This window comes from Aotus nancymaae, unplaced genomic scaffold, assembly GCF_030222135.1.
Source record: "Aotus nancymaae isolate 86718 unplaced genomic scaffold, 86718_ANA_hifiasm-v0.15.2.pri h1tg000014l, whole genome shotgun sequence".
Classification (NCBI taxonomy): domain Eukaryota; kingdom Metazoa; phylum Chordata; class Mammalia; order Primates; family Aotidae; genus Aotus; species Aotus nancymaae.
In genome coordinates, this window is record NW_026988425.1 from 39763155 (window position 1) to 39779794 (window position 16640).

Genomic DNA, 16640 nt, shown 5'->3' on the forward strand with positions numbered 1-16640 from the left:
GCCAACAGGGTGAAACCCCGTCTCTACTAAAAATACAAAAAAAATTTAGCCAGGCGTGACGGTGCGTGTCTGCAGTCCCAGCTACTTGGGAGGCTGAGGCAGAATTGCTTGAAACCAGAAAACGGAAGTTGCAGTGAGCTGGGATAGCGGCACTGCACTCCAGCCTGGCAATAGAGAGAGACTCTGTCTCAAAAAAAAAAAAAAAAAAAAAAAAAAAAAGAGACATACCAACATAATGTGTGAAACTTATTTCACTCCTGATTCAAAAAAGCCAATGAGAAGAAAACCTGGGTTTTTTGTTGTTGTTTTTTGTTTTTTGAGACAAAGTTTCACACTTGTTGCCCAAGCTAGAGTGCAATGGCGCGATCTCAGCTCACTGCAACCTCCGCCTCCTGGGTTCGAGTGATTTTCCTGCCTCAGCCTCCCAAGTAGCTGGGATTACAGGCGCACATCACCACGCCTGGCTAATTTTTTGTACTTTTAGCTGAGACGGTGTTTCACCATGTTAGCCAGGCTGATCTTGAACTCCTGACCTCAGATGATCCGCCCGCCTTAGCCTCCCAAAGCACTGGGATTACAGGAGTGAGCCACCCACCTGGCCAGAAGGAAACATTTATGAAATAGGAGGAATGAGAACACTGATTTGATATTTGATGATATTAAAAAATTATTTTTTTTAATTTTTTTATTTTTGAGATGGAGTTTCAAAAGCAAGCTAGTAAATAAAAGAAAAAAAGAGAGAGATGGAGTTTCACTCTTATTTCTCTGGCTGGAGTACAATGGCACAACCTCGGCTCACTGCAACCTCTACCTCCTGGGTTCAAGCGATTCTTCCAAGCAGCCGGGATTACAGGTACACGCCACCATGCCTGGCTAATTTTTTGTATTTTTAGTAGAAAAGGGGTTTCACTTTTTTAGTCAGGCTGGTCTCAAACTCCTGACCTCAGGTGATCTGCCAACCTCAGTCTCCCAAAGTGCTAGGATTACAGGCATGAGCCTATGCCCCCAGCCAATTACTGCCATTATTTCTTTGGTGTGATAATGGTATTGTAGTTATGTTTATAAAAAGAACCCTTAGCTTTTAGGAATACAAACTGAAATATTCCATATGAAATTATATGACATCTAGGAATTGTTTCAAAGTAATAGGAGGTTGGGAGTGCAGTGGAAGGGAAAATATAGGTGAAGTTAGATTGCTTTTAATTGATAACTAATGAAGTTGAGTGATGAGTATATAGTGTTCATCGTACTTTTCTCTTTCCTTTCATATGCGTTAAAATTTTCCATGATAAAAAGGTTTTAAAAGATTCAAACTTGGTAAATGACTTAACTCACAAAATTATTGGGTAAATTTAAAAATAATAGATGTTGAACTGCTCTGTAAATCTTCAATGATATACAAATGTAAGAAATAAAGAGAGGATAATTGATAAAACAAAGTTAAAGGAAATCCTGAAATAATTCAACGAATATTTATTTAGAGAAGAGATTAACGGAGGGATCCAAAAATTTACTAGTTGTATAGACGGTTTTCAAGATACTGAGAAACACCAGGAATTGTATATAAATTGTATAAAAAGGAGATTTTGATCAAATGATCAACTAGAGAAACAGAGAAAAAAAGCAATGAACCAAAAAAAGAAAAGAAATGAAATGAACCAGAGGGATTTATGAAACTACCAAAGAATGGGCACTGTGGGAGTATGGGAGGAAAAGAAATGAAATCGTGAATAAGTTCGAGCAGGTATCAAAATCTTTGTTACTGACGCACATGGTTAAGTGATATGTAAGTACAGGCCTACCTCAGAGTTGTTGCACAGTCAGTTCCAGACCACTGCAATAAAGCAAATAATGACAAAAAGTGGGTCACACAATGTTTTGGTTTCCCTATGCATATAAAATTTATGTTTATATTATACTATAGTCTATTAAGTGTTGTAGCATCATATATTTTAAAATGTACATGCCTTGCCAGGTGCGGTGGCTCATGCCTGTAGTCCCAGCACTTTGAGAGGCCGAGGTGGGCAGATCACAAGGTCAGGAGTTCGAAACTAGCCTGACTAACATGGTGAAACTCATTTTAATATTTCTCTACTAAAAATACACAATTTAGCTGGACGTGGTGGTGCGCACCTGTAATCCCACTACTCAGGAGGCTGAGGCAGAAGAATCGCTTGAACCCAGGAGGCAGAAGTTGCAGTGAGCTGAGATCACGTTACTGCACTCCAGTCTCAAAAAAACAAACAAAAAAAAATTATATGCCTTAATTTAAAAATATTTTATTGCTGTGCTCGCTTCGGCAGCACATATACTAAAACTGGAACAATACAGAGAAGATTAGCATGGCCCCTGCGCAAGGATGACACGCAAATTCGTGAAGCATTCCATTAAAATATATATATATGTTTTATTGCTAAGAAATGCTAATGATCATCTGAACCCTCAGTAAGTCCTAATTTTTTTTACTGATGGAGAGTTTTTCCTCAATGTTGATGGCTGCTGACTGATCAGGGTGGTGGTTATTGAAGGCTAGGGTGGCTGTGACAATTTCTTGAAACAAGACAACAATGTCCAGGCATGTTGGCTCACAGCTGTAATCCTAGCAGTTTGGGAGGCCGAGGCAGGTGGAGAGCTTGAACCCAGGAGTTCGAGACCAGAAAAACCTCACCTCTACAAAATTTTTTTTTAAAAAACTAGTCAGGCATGATGGTACACATCTGTATGTAATCCCACCTACTGAGGAGACTGAGGCAGGAAGATCACCTGAGCCCAGGAGGTTGAAGTTGCAGTGAGCCATGATCACGCAATGGACTCCACCCTGGCACCCTGGGAGACAGGGTAAAACTCTGTCTCAAAAATATAAAAAGACAGCAATGAAGTAATAAAGTTTGCTGCATCAACTGACTCTACCTTTCACAAAAAACATTTCCTGTAGCATGCAATCCTATTTGGTAGCATTTTACCCATAGAAGAACTTCTTTCAAAATTGGAGTCGATACTGTCAAACCCTGCCACTGCTTTATCAACTAAGTTTATGTAATGTACTCTAAATCCTTTGCTGTCATTTCAACAGTGTTAACAGCATCTTCACCAGCAGTAGATTGCATCTCAAGAAACCACTTTCTTTGCTCATCCCTAAGAATAAGTCTTCATCGTTTTAAATTTTATCATGAGATTGCAGGAACTCAGTCACATCTTCAGGCTCCACTTCTAATTTGAGCTCTCTTGCTATTTCCACCACATCTGCAGTTATTTCCTCCACTGAAGTCTTGAACCCCTCAAAGTTATCTATGAAGGTTGGAATCAACTTCTTCCAAATTCCTATTAATGTTGATATTTTGACCACCTCCCATGAATCACAAATATTCTTAACAGTTATCTAGAATTAGAATCCTTTCCAGAAAGTTTTCAATTGACTTTGCCCAAATGAATCAAAAGAATCACTATCTACGGTAGCCATAGTCTTACAAAATGTATTTCTTAAATAGTAAGACTTGAAAGTCAAAATTACTCCTTGAGCCATGGGCTGCGGAATAGACACTGTGTTAACAACCATGAAAACATAAATCTCCTTGTACATCTCCCTCAGAACTCTCTGATGCACTAATATTATGAAAGGAATCTTTTCTTCATGAGCAGGTCTCAACAGTGGGCTTAAAATATTCAGTAAAACATGCTGTAAACAGGTCTGCCATCATCCAGGCTTTGCTGTTCCATTTATAGAACACAAGCAAAGTACATTTAGTATAATTCTCAAGGGCAATAGAATTTTAAGAATGGTAAATAGACACTGACTTCAATTTAAAGTTCCAGTTACATTAGCCCTCACAAAGGAGTCACCCTGTCTTCTGATGCTTTAAAGCCAGGCATTGACTTCTCTGCAGCTATGAAAGTCCCAGAGAGCATATTATTCCAATAGAAGGCTGTTTCATCTACACTGAAAATCTTGTTTAGTATAGCCAACTTCATCAATTATCTTAGCTAGATCTTTTCTGGATAACAACAGCATTTGTTGCTTTACTTTGCATTTTCATGTTATGAAAATGGCTTCTTAAACCTCATAAATGAACCTCTTACAATTTCGAACTTTGCTTTGGCAGCTTCTTCACCTCTCTCAGCATTCACAGAACTGAAGAGAGTTAGAGCCTTGCTCTAAATTAGGCTCCTGCTTAAGGGAATATTGTGGCTGGTTTGCTCTATATAGACCACTCAAAGCTTCTCCGTATCAGCAATAAAGCTGTTTTGCTTTCTTAACATTTATGTGTTTACTGAAGTAGCACTTTCAATTTCATTGAAAAACTTTTCCTTTCATTCACCACTTGGCTAACTGGTGCAAGAGGCCTAGCTTTCAGCCTATATTGCCTTTCGACATGTCTTCCTAAAATCATTTCTAGGCCAGACATGGTGGCTCATGCCTGTAATCCCAGCACTTTGGGAGGCTGAGGTGGGCAGATCGCAAGGTCAAGAGATTGAGACCATCCTGGCCAACATGGTGAAACTCCATCTCTACTAAAACTACAAAAATTAGCTGGGCATGGTGGCACACATCTGTAATCCCAGCTACTCAGGAGGCTGAGGCAGGAGTATCACTTGAACCCAGGAGGTGGAGGTTGCAGTGAGCCGAGTGTTTCCAGGCCACTGCACTCCAGCCTGGAAACAGAGTGAGACTCCATCTAAAAAAACAAAACAAAACAAAAAATCATTTCTAGCTTTTGATTTAAAATGAGAGATGTGTACCTCTGCCTTTCACTTGAACACTTAGAGGGCACTGTAGCATTAACTGGCCTAATTTCAATATTGTTGTGTCTCAGGAAATGGGGAAACCCAAGGAGAAGAAGAGTGACGGGATTAGCCAGTTGGTGGTACAGCACTCAAAATAAAAATTTATTGCATTCACCATCTCATATGGACATGGTTCATGGCACCCCAAAATGATTATAATTGTTAACACCAAAAATCATTGATTACAGATCACCATAACAGATATAGCAATAATAAAAAAGTTTGAAATATTTCATATTTTTTTTCTTTTTCCCACCATCCTCCCGAAATATTTCAAGAATTACCAAAGTGTAGCACAGAGACACTAAATACACACATGCTACTGGACAAATGGCACTGAAGGACTTACTTGACACAGGGTTACCGTGCACTTGCAACGTGCAAAAACCCAGTATCTATGAAACGCAATAACGTGAAGCACAATAAAATGATTACTGTAATAACCAGAAGGAAGGTGAGAAAAAAAGTGAGGGTGGCTGTGAGGTCATTTACATGAAAGACCCATGATAATGGCAGAATTTGGAGAGGTAAGAAAATTGTGAGTCATATGTCTGAGTTCTTAATGAATGTGAGAAAGTGCCAATAAATCACAGCAATCAAGAAATATATAGGCTGATATTAGGTGAACCACATGCTTTCCACAGGAACTGAGATTTTTTTGTAAACCTGGAGGAGTAATGGATTATAAACTATGCTTGGGAATAAGGACAATGTAAACTGTCTCCCCAGGACAATCATAATAGAGGAGAACAAGTTTCCCATGTTTGGAGATGACTGTAAGTATCGTAGGGGAAGATGGCTGAAAACGGAAGTGTGGCTACTATGGAACAGAAGTTAGAAGGCACACAGTGAGGACAACCTGAGAGGATACAGATCATCAGGAAAGACTCACAAGATATCAGTATAAGACAAGATAAAAGTCTTGTATTTATAATTATCCCTAATAGTAACAAGAATGATGACTACGTTTTCTGGCTTCAAGATTCCAAATGAAACTTTATTTCTTTATTCATAATCTGAGGCCCCAGGCACTGTGAGGACCCTACTAATATGAAAGGAAACCCAGTGTATTTAGTGGAGGCAAATTATAATAAAATCATTGATCAAGGGAAAAAAAGTAAAAAAAAAAAAAAATCCATTGATCAGATCTGTATATTATATGAGGGGCTGTGATAGGGTGGGGAGGAAAGGAGAAAGTGAAAAACAGACCCACACATTTAAAAAAATTAGTAAGTCATTCAGACTCCGATTACCCTCCGCATCTTTCAACCCAAATCACTGTTATAAATGCCAGGAACAAGTATAGGTTAAGGCCCAAGATGGTGGTTCTCAACCACATCTGAAAAAACCACACACACTGTTGCCTCAGGTGTTTGAGCCATTCTCTTCCACAGAACCCTTGAGATCTTCTAGAGATCAGAGGCTGCAGAGGACAGGACAGAATGAGGTTATGAGGGTGTGGGAGGGCTGATGGCACTAAAAATTCAACAAGTTTAACCTGAAAGAGGGGGACAACATTACATTCCTCTCAGACAAAAAGAAAAGAGTTAATATTGAGTGAAACATACAGGCAAGTTCAGGGATGGAGGGAAAGAAAAATGAGGAATTTCATGTCCCAAGCTTCCCATTTCTCCAGGAAACAGAGGCTAGTCATCTGCTCAAAGTAAAAGGAAAATAACAGATCTGAGTTCTTGAGAAAAATGGGAAAGCTCTAAATTAGTCAATGCGGAGATAAGAAAAAGCAACAAGAGATAAATAGAAATACCAAACAGTAGTATCAAGGGCCCACTAGGGTGTAAAAGCATGAATCTGTTATCAAGGCCATTAGCAAAGTTTTATATTTTTTTCAAAAGTGTCTGGAAACCACAAGAGTACAGTCAATTTCAAGACACGGTAAGTGCTACAAGAGTAAACAAAGGATCCCATGGCATCAGAGAAGGGACACTTGAGGCTTCCTGGGGGACTTAAGCGTTGAAGAATAAAACCTAGCTAGGCTTAAAAAGGTGTATGAATCCTAGAACATACACAAAACACTTTTTGCAAGGGAAAATTTAACACTCTGTTGATTCAGATATCTTAAGCCGTACGAGTTTATTGTTCCTCTATGACTATCTGAACATGAAATTAAAACTTCTTAATGAAGGAGGCTTTCCTGAGTCTAGTTAGAAGCAGGAGGTGTCAACATCCTAGATTTAACATTTTTTCACCAGAATAAGAAACCATGTGGGTAAACCACAATCACATCGGTTTTATGTTAAACTCATGAAACCAGACAAATTCAACCTTTTATACAGGATTCTATTTCATGAATGGCAGAACAATTCTAAACAACGACGCTGTATTCTAAATTCCTGTACTGGTACGATGATCCCTATAGCAGGCGCTCAATAACTGTTGATGGCTTGACATTTTACCCAGCCGCCAGGGAGGGCTGGTCTTGACTGTGTCTGAGGATGCAGCACCCAAAGGGAAAAACCACTACATGAACAAGGTCAGGAGGAAATCACAACAGCATCCTTCTGGTTGAAAGGAGGTATTCGGAGGTGAGGAATCAAAGAAACGATCTACCCAAAAACGCCATCGAAAGAGAATAACCAGCATTAGCGACTTTCCCTTCATTGGTCAACAATAATAAAAATGCTCAGAAAGGCTGCAGCGGACGTCACCTGCACGTGCAAAGCCCGCCCGGGGCCGCAGTCACCTCTCCAGCGGGGGGCGGCCGGCTCCGTCCCGCCCCTCCCACCGCGCAGGGAAGGTCGCGGCCGCGCCGCCCCGCGAAGGTGCCACAGCGGGCCCGACCCCCAGACTTGCTTGTCCCTGGAGACCAAACCTAGTGTCCAGGCTCTGCCGGATCCTGTCGGGTTTCAACTCCTATTTCCGAAGGTCCTTTCTCCCCTAATCTCGGCACCCACCCGCCTCGTTTTCCTCCACTTCCTCAGCTTCCACCGCCGACCGGGCAGCCCTAGTTACCTGATAATGCCTCCCAAGGCCCCGTGTTTACATTCCTACCCACTGGAAGCGGAAATTATCACGTCCAACTTCCTACCTGCCTGCCCTGGATGCCTGGTTTCCTAAGAAACGGGTTTGGCCCACCGCGGGGCGTCCGAGCAGTCCACAGAATCGGGCAAAGGAAAGACGACTCTTAGTCTTTCTCCTCCGCCAATCCCCTCTCCGGGACCACAAATCCCAGAAGTCACCGCGGCCGCTCCCACCGCATGACCTTCTGGGATTTGTAGTAGTGCATCTAGCAGCAGGCCTGAGTGACCTCAGCGCGGGAGCGCGGGAAAATGAGACTGCTCCGGCTGAGGAGCGCACTGAGAGGGGCGGCCCCCGCGGTACCCTGCTGCGTCGCGTCCAGTCAGTGGAGAACAAGATGAGGAGAAAACGATGGGTGATTCAAAGGATTAGGATACGCTCCTGCCCCAAAGGGGTTTATAGCATAGCTGATGAGGTCGGCCAGACGCAGCAAGGCCAAACTCGGTTATAAAGGGCTCGAGGCGGCGGGGCAGGGAAGCTAGTCAGGGAGGCTGGAAGTTGAACCGCAGGCTTCACGTGGGAAGTAACAAGTGAGTTGGACTGGAAAGGCAGAATTACCGCCTGAACGTAGCTGTGGGTCATGTCTTGAAAATAAATGAGCACATGTAACAAAGGTAAGCAAAACTGTTAATTTATCCAACTCTTGCCCAAAAGAAGACCCATTTTTGTAAAGCCATGCTTTCTCAGCCTAAGCGCCGTTAACATTTCAAACTACATAATGCTTTGTTGGGGGACTGGGTGTCCTGTGCATTGCAGGGTGCTTAGCAGTATCTCTGGTCTCTGTCCACGGGATGTCACAACCATAGCTGTGACAGCCAATGGTTGAAATTTCCCCTGGAAGAAAAATCATCCCCAGCACCCTGCCCGTTGAGAACCATTGTTGTCGACCAACGACAGTCCTGAGGGTCACTGACACCCTTTAAAAGCCAAAATTATTTTCATACGAATAGGAACACGTGATTTGCCCTCTGCACAATGCTGATGTTTGCACTGATGGTGGAAAAAGCTACTGGCACCTCCGCAGGAATTACAGTAATGACACCAAACCTTACTGGGAGCCCTTCTTCATCACCACACGCCCACAGTAAGAAAAATAGGCCTGGTGCAGTGGCTCACGCCTCTAATCCTAGCAGTTTGGGAGGCCGAGGTTCCAGACTAGCCTGGCCAACATGGTGAAACCCCATCTCTACTAAAAAATAGAAAAATTAGCCGGGCGTGATGGCACGTGCACCTGTAATTCCAGCTACTCAGGAGGCTGAGGCAAGAGAATCACTCGAACCCCGGAGGCGGAGGTTGCAGTGAGCCAAGATTGCGCCACTGCGGTGCAGGCTGGACGACAGAGCGAGGCGCACTCTCAAAAAAAAAAAAAAAGGAAAAATGAATGCTGTCACCAGAGAATATCCCTGATGAATTTGTAAAAGTTACTTTTTATTATAACCACCCTGACACTTCTTAATACTCTTTGTAAAAACTTGGAAGTCCTCACGAGGCACTTCTGCTGCATACTGAAGTAGGACATATCAAAGAAGAGCTATTGTGAGATGGCATTATAAACTGAAGTAGATACTTTTTTCCTGGAACACAAATTTTACTAAGGTGAGTGACACACTGGTTAATTCAGACTTGGGTATTTGACAAACCTTTCTTGAAAAGGAACAAAGGGAACCTGTAACTTCAAAAAAAACAGGAAAGAAAGAGAAAGAGGGAGGGACGGAAAAAGAAAACAATTGACAGTGTTGCCAATGATAAAATTCAAGATTTGGGGCAAAAAAAAATATGATTTTGGAAAAAATGGTATTCACCATAATAATCTTGGTAGCTTCCCAATTATCTCCAGAATTTTCTGTTATCAGTGGAGAGATTATCAGTTGTGACTTTTATTTACATTGTTTGCTTAAATACATCAATATTTGTGCAGGCTGCATAAGTGAACCAGTAGTATTTGAAAACGATCAATGCATGACTGTGGTAGCCAGCCTCCAAGATGGCATTCACTCCTGGCATTCACATCCTTATGCACTGCCTTCCTACACTGTACCAGGGTTGGTCTGTGCTACCTACAGAAGAGGGCAGATGTGACAGTATATCATTTCTGATATTAATTATAAGACATGTAAGTTGGTGGCAGTGTTTCTTAATCTGTCTAGAGGTTTACATGGCTATGTTCCCTGTATACCTGAAACACTGAAAATTAAGCCAAGTACTTATTTGTACACTTTTCTGTACACATCTAAAGTCTTAAAAAAAGAAAACATGTACCTCCCTAACAAGATGCCCAGAGCAGGATTTATCTTATGGTTACTTACTATACCATTAGTTCATAGTAGCCATAAGAAGGAATAAAGTTTGCAGAGTGACTAAATGGTGCTTGAAGCTGTGCCCTTAACTAGTAGGGTCTTCGCTAAATCTCTCAAATAACCTAACCCTGATCCCCTCTACTCTGTTAAAGGGTAGCTCCCGCTAAGTTTTTATACTTCACCCACCACTTCTCTACTAACTCTGATTGGTCTATGGTTTTGATTCACCTAATATGTTTAATACAATGTCTTAATGCTGTCTTAAGACAACATGATCATTTTTCAAAATCCTTGAAATTTATCATAATTTATTGGCATTTACAGCAAAGAGAACAGTTTATTTACAATAAATAGGAGTTTAATAAATACCCTGATTTTTCAAACAAGACTTTCTTGGACAATTTTTGTATAGCCAAGGTAAATACCTGTAGCAATTTATACGTTCCCTAAAAATACCACCTTATATACTATTCCTAACACTCTTTAGCAGTTTTCTTTTGTTGTCTTAAAGATAACAGTGTCAACAATCTAGCACAAGCCCCTACCTAACAATCCCACATGGATACAATATTTAATACTAATTGAATTCTAACAGTAGTAGGATTCTAACTAAATCAAAGGTTACCCACTGATAAATGATAGTTGCTTTGGCTTTTGTTGTAGCTATCTTAATGTTTTGTTCAAGTGGTTGGTTTTTAGGTAACATCAAGACTCAGGTGGTCAAGACAAAAATCACAATGTTTGAGAACTTAAATGTGGTCAGGTACTATATTTTATATTTCTAGGTACATTGTTTTTTTGTTGTTGTTTTGATGGGGTTTTTTTGAGACAGAGTCTCACTCTATCGCCCAGACTAGAGTGCAGTAGCATGATCTCAGCTTACTGCAACCTCCACCTCCTGAGTTCAAGCAGTTCTCGTGCCGCAGCCTCTCAAGTAGGTAGGACTACAAGCGTCCACCACCACACCCAGCTAATTTTTCTATTTTCAGTAGAGGTGGGGTTTCACCATGTTAGCCAGGCTGGTCTTGAACTCCTGACCTCAGATGATCCACCCACCTCGGCCTCCTAGAGTGCTGGAATTACAAGTGTGAGCCACTGTGCCCAGCCAGTACATTGTTAAAAAGAAAGGTGCACAGATACTTAGCCTTTTTTTTTTTCACTGAGTTTTTCCAGAGGTTCAAAACACGTAAGTACATTGTAAAAGATGATAAATGAAGTTTTTCTTTATTATATCATATTTCTAAATCAAGAAATTGAAATTATATACTTAAATATACTTTGGTCAAAATATACATGAACCACAAATATTAACTTCTACCTACCAACAAATTACAGTTAAGTTGTATGTGGAATTTCATTCTTGTCAGAACTCGCAATGGAAATAAAATTTCTATTATGGGTGGGAAGATGGGGGAAGGAATTAAGGGAAAAAAAGATTTGGACAACACACACTTTTCTTTCATTCTAAAGTTCTAAAGGTGCCAGTCAGAACACAGATGCATGGAGTTCTACATCTAGCCACAGGCTACCAAGCATTAATTCAATGTGAATGGTGTCACTACAACATCAAAAAGAGCAGTGCTGGGCAGAGAAGAAAAGGATTTTGTATAAAATAATCTAAAACTCTGAAAAACTACAAAAGCATCTCAAGAAAAAAAATAAAGTAAAAGCAATGGAGTTTATTTCAGTAAAATTATTTTAAATTAGATGTGATATATTAAGCTCCCATATGCCCCATCCTGGTAGAAAAGTTCTTCTCAGTGAGAAATCAATTATTTTAATGGCAAAATTTTTACATATCAGTAAAATCTGTTATATTTAAAACTATGTATACAGTACATTTCTGGCAAAAAAAAAAAAAAACCTTATACATCTTTCAGTTGTCAAGACAAAGTAAAAATATGGTTGCATAAAGTCACAAAAAATATAAATTGCTGAAAAGATAATTTAAAAAAGATTAAAAATCATTTGCATTGATTCCCTTACCACTTCAATATTAGTAAGAATTTGCAAACGACAAAATTTTGTGAAAATTCTGTTGCAGTCTTGACACACTTAACCAAAGGTTGTCATTTCAAATACCCTAGCTTAAAAAGAATTTACTGCAATTGTCTGTGCATTTATCATACTATTTATACAAGTGCAATATTTAAATATTTTCAAAATAAAACACAGTAACTAAAAGGAATCACAATAACTTATAGGCAAAGTTTACAAAATTAACAATTTTTAGAAAGTCCTATTTAATTGGTTCCTTCTTTTCTTCCCCTCTCCCCACAACAGCTTATATAGAACCATTACTTAATTCTATATACAAATTTGAAACTTTAAAAATACAGTCTTCTGTTAACATCAGGAACATTTGCTGCATTTAGAGACCCTAAATAAAATTAGAATCTCCTAAAGAGAGGGCCACATACAAGTTATAAATACACTTTTGAACTCATATTTAAATGGAACTTCTATTACTTTGTACAGCTTTCAAACTAGAAGTTGAATAGAACAAGCCCTGGACAAAAAGCAGCAAGATTTTTCTTCTGAATTCAGTGCATGATTTTACAAGTGCTTGAGTCAAATCTACTAGAGTCACCATTTATGCAAGCTATCATGACACATGAGTTCATCATCATCTGGTTACACAGGTCCTTACTGTACTTGCTAAAAATCATCCTAAAATATGATTCTTAAAATAGAAAAAATATAGCTCTGTTGCAATGGGAAAATGATTAATACAAAAAAAATCAATTTCTTAAAGTTAGCATAAGGCAAATATGAGTGATACAATATTAATTTATTAGCATACACATGATACCAATTGTATCTCAGGTGACTAAATCTTCATTTACATCTATTGTGTGATGCTATTACTAAGAATGAGAAAAAGAAAATATCAGTGTAAATCAGAGACCTTAGGAAGATCAAATACCTTTACACAGTTCCCATAATGCTTATTTTTTAAAAAATAAAGTCCAAAACAAATGTGACCGTTTATCAATAGAATTGATTTGCTCCACATTTTATCAAAATAATAATAATGTTATATCCAACTAAAGAGTTTTAACCAAATGTCATATGTAAACTTTAATTGGATCCTGGTTTGAAATAATCAGCTATAAAGAACTTCGGAGGATAACTTCAGACATTTAAATATGGCTTCATTAGATGATATTGGAGAATTATTAATTTCACAGTAGCATTATGGTTTTTTTAGGAGAATATCATTATCTTTAGGAAATGCTTGAAGTATTTTCATAGTGATAAGTATGTCTGTAACATCCAAATGGTTCAGGGGAAAAAAAAGCATATATACATACACACATACATATATGCATATATATGCATAACTAGTTGTATCTTTATACATATATAGGTATAGAGAATAAAATAACAGAACATTAACAACTGCTGAATCTTAACGGTAGACATACATGTGCTTACCCTCCAGTTTTTCAATTTTTCTGTTTTTAAAAATCTTCATAATAAAATTTGGTGGGGGGAGTCATAGCCGAGCACTTCAAGATTTTAAGAGATAGTCTTTATGCACTGAATCAATTTAAAAGATACATAATCAAATAACTGGCAATGTTTGCATATACCCAATACTGACTGACATGATGAACCAGAGGAATTTAAGAAGTTGGCAAAAATAATTTATTTACAGTATATGCAACTCAGCTCTTGTAACAAAAAGAACATTTTGTGTACAGAATATAGTGGGAAAATTTTAGGATTAAAATTAGTGCTAAAGTATCTGAATATATAAATTCTGTTTTTGGACTTGTAAAGCTAAAATAAAATTTAAATTAGGTTTGATATCTGATATGACTTACCATACACTACAGAATTTTAAAAGGGGATATGGAGGCTGGGTGCGGTGGCTTGCACCTATAATCCCAGCACTTTGGGAGGCTGACGTGGGTAGATCCCAAAGCCAGGAGTTTGAGACCAGCCTGGCCAACACAGTAAAACATCCTCTCTACCAAAAATACAAAAAATTAGCCAGGTGTGGTGGCACACACCTATAGTCCCAGCTACTCAGGAGGCTGAGGCAGGAGAATCACTTGAATCCAGGAGGTGGAGGCTGCAGTGAGCCAAGACCATGCCATTGCACTCCAGCCTAGGTGACAGAGTGAGACTCCATCTCAAAAAAAAAAGGAGGGGGGATATGGAAGAAGTTATCCAGATTGTTACTACTGCTGGAAGATACCAGCTATTTAAGTAGTTAAAGAGCCCAGAAAACAAAATCACCTATAAGGGTCTCTGAGAATTCTAGGCAAATATTTATTGAATAAATTTATGAAGCAAATATATAACATGTAATAATATATGAAGGCTTTATGTAAATTAATAATTTCAAAGCCCTGTGTACACTAAATATAAAATAGCCAAAAATCAAGTGAGCCTGAGAGACCTATATATTATGCTATACATATACTGCACAATGAACAACAAAATGATCTTAATTGATTTCTGCATATTAGGCTTTTAACTATTAATCATGTTCCAATCCCTGTGCAAATTGCATTCCAAAATGCTAGTCCTCAGTTATAATTATGTATAACTTGATTATAGATGGAAGCATTTGGCTACAACTTATTATGCATGCTTATTGCTACCAAAGAAATAAGCAAAGTTTTAGGTTTATTGTGCAAGAATTTTAATTAGATTTGCACACATCTCAAAAAATTCTATTGTATGACTTCCAGGTCTCGGAGTTAGGTCAACAGGAGAAGAGTCAAGTGAGGTCACAGATGAGGTAAGAGAAACTTCTGAGGATTTTCCTTGAGCCTCAGCATCTGAATCACTCCTCTGGCAAGATCGATAGTTGCTAACTGATCCCGATCTCTGTGGAGTAGCAGTCCCTGATTTGGCTTCTGTAATTTCATCTGGGTAAAAAGAATTTCAATTTATTATAGTCTATGACCTTACCCCCCAAATTTTTATAACAATACTGAATTTGCTTCGTTAAGTGGGGCTACTGGCCAGCTATCAAGAGTATGTTTATTCTAAATACCTTCTAAAATAGAGGCAATGGGCCTGTATTACACCATTCACCTTTTTTACATACAGTATGTATTCTCAAGATGGCTAATCAAGGTTGGGCACAGTATAGTTACTCATCAGTTGCAATCCAAGGTTAAGAAACCCAACAAACTAACAATCTAAGGATTAATAAATATTATTCTATAGCAAAAAAATTAATCCCTATATATTAAAATCATAGAATCAATGCACTTAAAATTTGGAAGGTATACTGGAAACCATCTCATCCAACCCCTCACTTTATTGATAAGAAAACAAACCCAGAGAAGTGATTTACCCAAGGTAACAAATGAACAAAAAGGTTAGTCTAGAACCCAACTCTCCTCTCAGCTCAGTGCTTTTTACTTTCCACTTTCCATTCATATTTCATTTAGCATTTCATAAAAAAGCAACAATTCCAATAAATAAAAATCAAAGAAAAACTAAGGTTGGGAACACAATACAAAAACAAAAATGGTATTCAATTGGTATACCGAAGTACTAGTAAATCTAAGGTTGCAAATTTGATCCAAGTACAAGAAAAATAAAACCCATTCCATATTTCAGACTGCATTAGTATATGTTAGCAGATCCATACTACAAGAAACCTAAAGATAACCAGACAAACCGGTTTGGCCAATATATCATGGCTCAAACCTGTGTCTTTCTGCTACTATGTGTGTACTATCTTTGAATTTATAAAGAAGAAAAAAATTCATAGGTGAACCTTATCTAATAATTCTATGCAACCTTCCATAAGCAAAGGTGATACTGTATTTTTTAAATAAATATTTTGTAGAGACAGAGTCTCACTATGTTGCTAAGGCTGGTCTCAAATTCCTGGAGTCAAGCGATCCTCCCACCTCGGCCTCTCAAAGTGCTGGACTGTTACAGGCATGAGCCACCACACCTACATTCAACACCGTATCTCAATGCAATTGAAATGGCCAATGCTGAAAACTTATTTAATAATAAAAACTCATAGGAAAGTCCGTATTTATTTCTAAATAAAACATTTTCTCTTTCCAAAATGAACCACACCAAAAAAACAAATGCAGCAGAAAACTATCACCTTACGATCAGACTGCACCTAGCTTTAAGGATTTTACAAGTTGATAATCTTAAAAGGACAGCATGCTATTAAGATTACAAAAATAGTAAGATTCATAAATGTTAATACTGCAAAGGCACAAGAAGTCACATTTTCTATTCCTTTGCAACTGAATCACTAGGAACAAGTCAAGAAGCTTCAAAAGAATCAAAGAATAAAATACCAAGTTAGTAACAAGGTGTAATGTACGTTGTTTGTGTGATGTACATACCATCAATACTACGGAAATCCAGTAGGTAAGTTCTACTATCCACTTGGTATAACTGTAGACTCATTTTGGAATAAGTGCTCGTCACAGGATTCTTCCTTCGTACACGCAAATAATAGGGGTTTACAACCTAGCACATGGTATAACAAAAACAAAGTCAAAAGTAGTTCTTCTATAAAACATT

At 38.5% G+C, this 16640-nt stretch overlaps 2 protein-coding genes and 1 non-coding gene across 6 annotated transcripts in view; 1 reads left to right on the top strand and 2 right to left on the bottom strand.

The window, feature by feature from the left end:
• The window catches only part of TTC33 (tetratricopeptide repeat domain 33), a 31487-nt gene extending 23537 nt beyond the window's left edge, over window positions 1-7950 (bottom strand). The window contains exons 1-2 of one of the 3 annotated variants that reach the window (XM_012460051.2): window positions 7829-7950; window positions 1803-1834 (exon numbers count right to left, since the gene is read on the bottom strand). The gene's annotated coding sequence lies outside the window, so the exon portion shown is untranslated. Of the gene's footprint in view, window positions 1-1802; window positions 1835-1967; window positions 1991-7828 lie in introns of those variants that run through there. The other 2 variants (XM_064375935.1, XM_012460050.2) reach the window with 2 other exon arrangements.
• LOC135274937 (U6 spliceosomal RNA) lies at window positions 2288-2394 on the top strand. Its single transcript, XR_010342681.1, has one exon. It is a non-coding gene; the product is annotated as a U6 spliceosomal RNA (small nuclear RNA).
• Window positions 7951-11322: 3372 nt separating the features above from the next.
• Window positions 11323-16640, bottom strand: part of PRKAA1 (protein kinase AMP-activated catalytic subunit alpha 1) — a 40200-nt gene continuing 34882 nt past the window's right edge. For both annotated transcript variants that reach the window (XM_021671852.2, XM_064375936.1), the window contains exons 8-9: window positions 16460-16586; window positions 11323-15001 (exon numbers count right to left, since the gene is read on the bottom strand). In XM_021671852.2, the coding sequence (XP_021527527.1) occupies window positions 14757-15001; window positions 16460-16586 (372 nt within the window). In that variant the 3' untranslated portion in view covers window positions 11323-14756. The remainder of the gene's footprint in view (window positions 15002-16459; window positions 16587-16640) is intronic.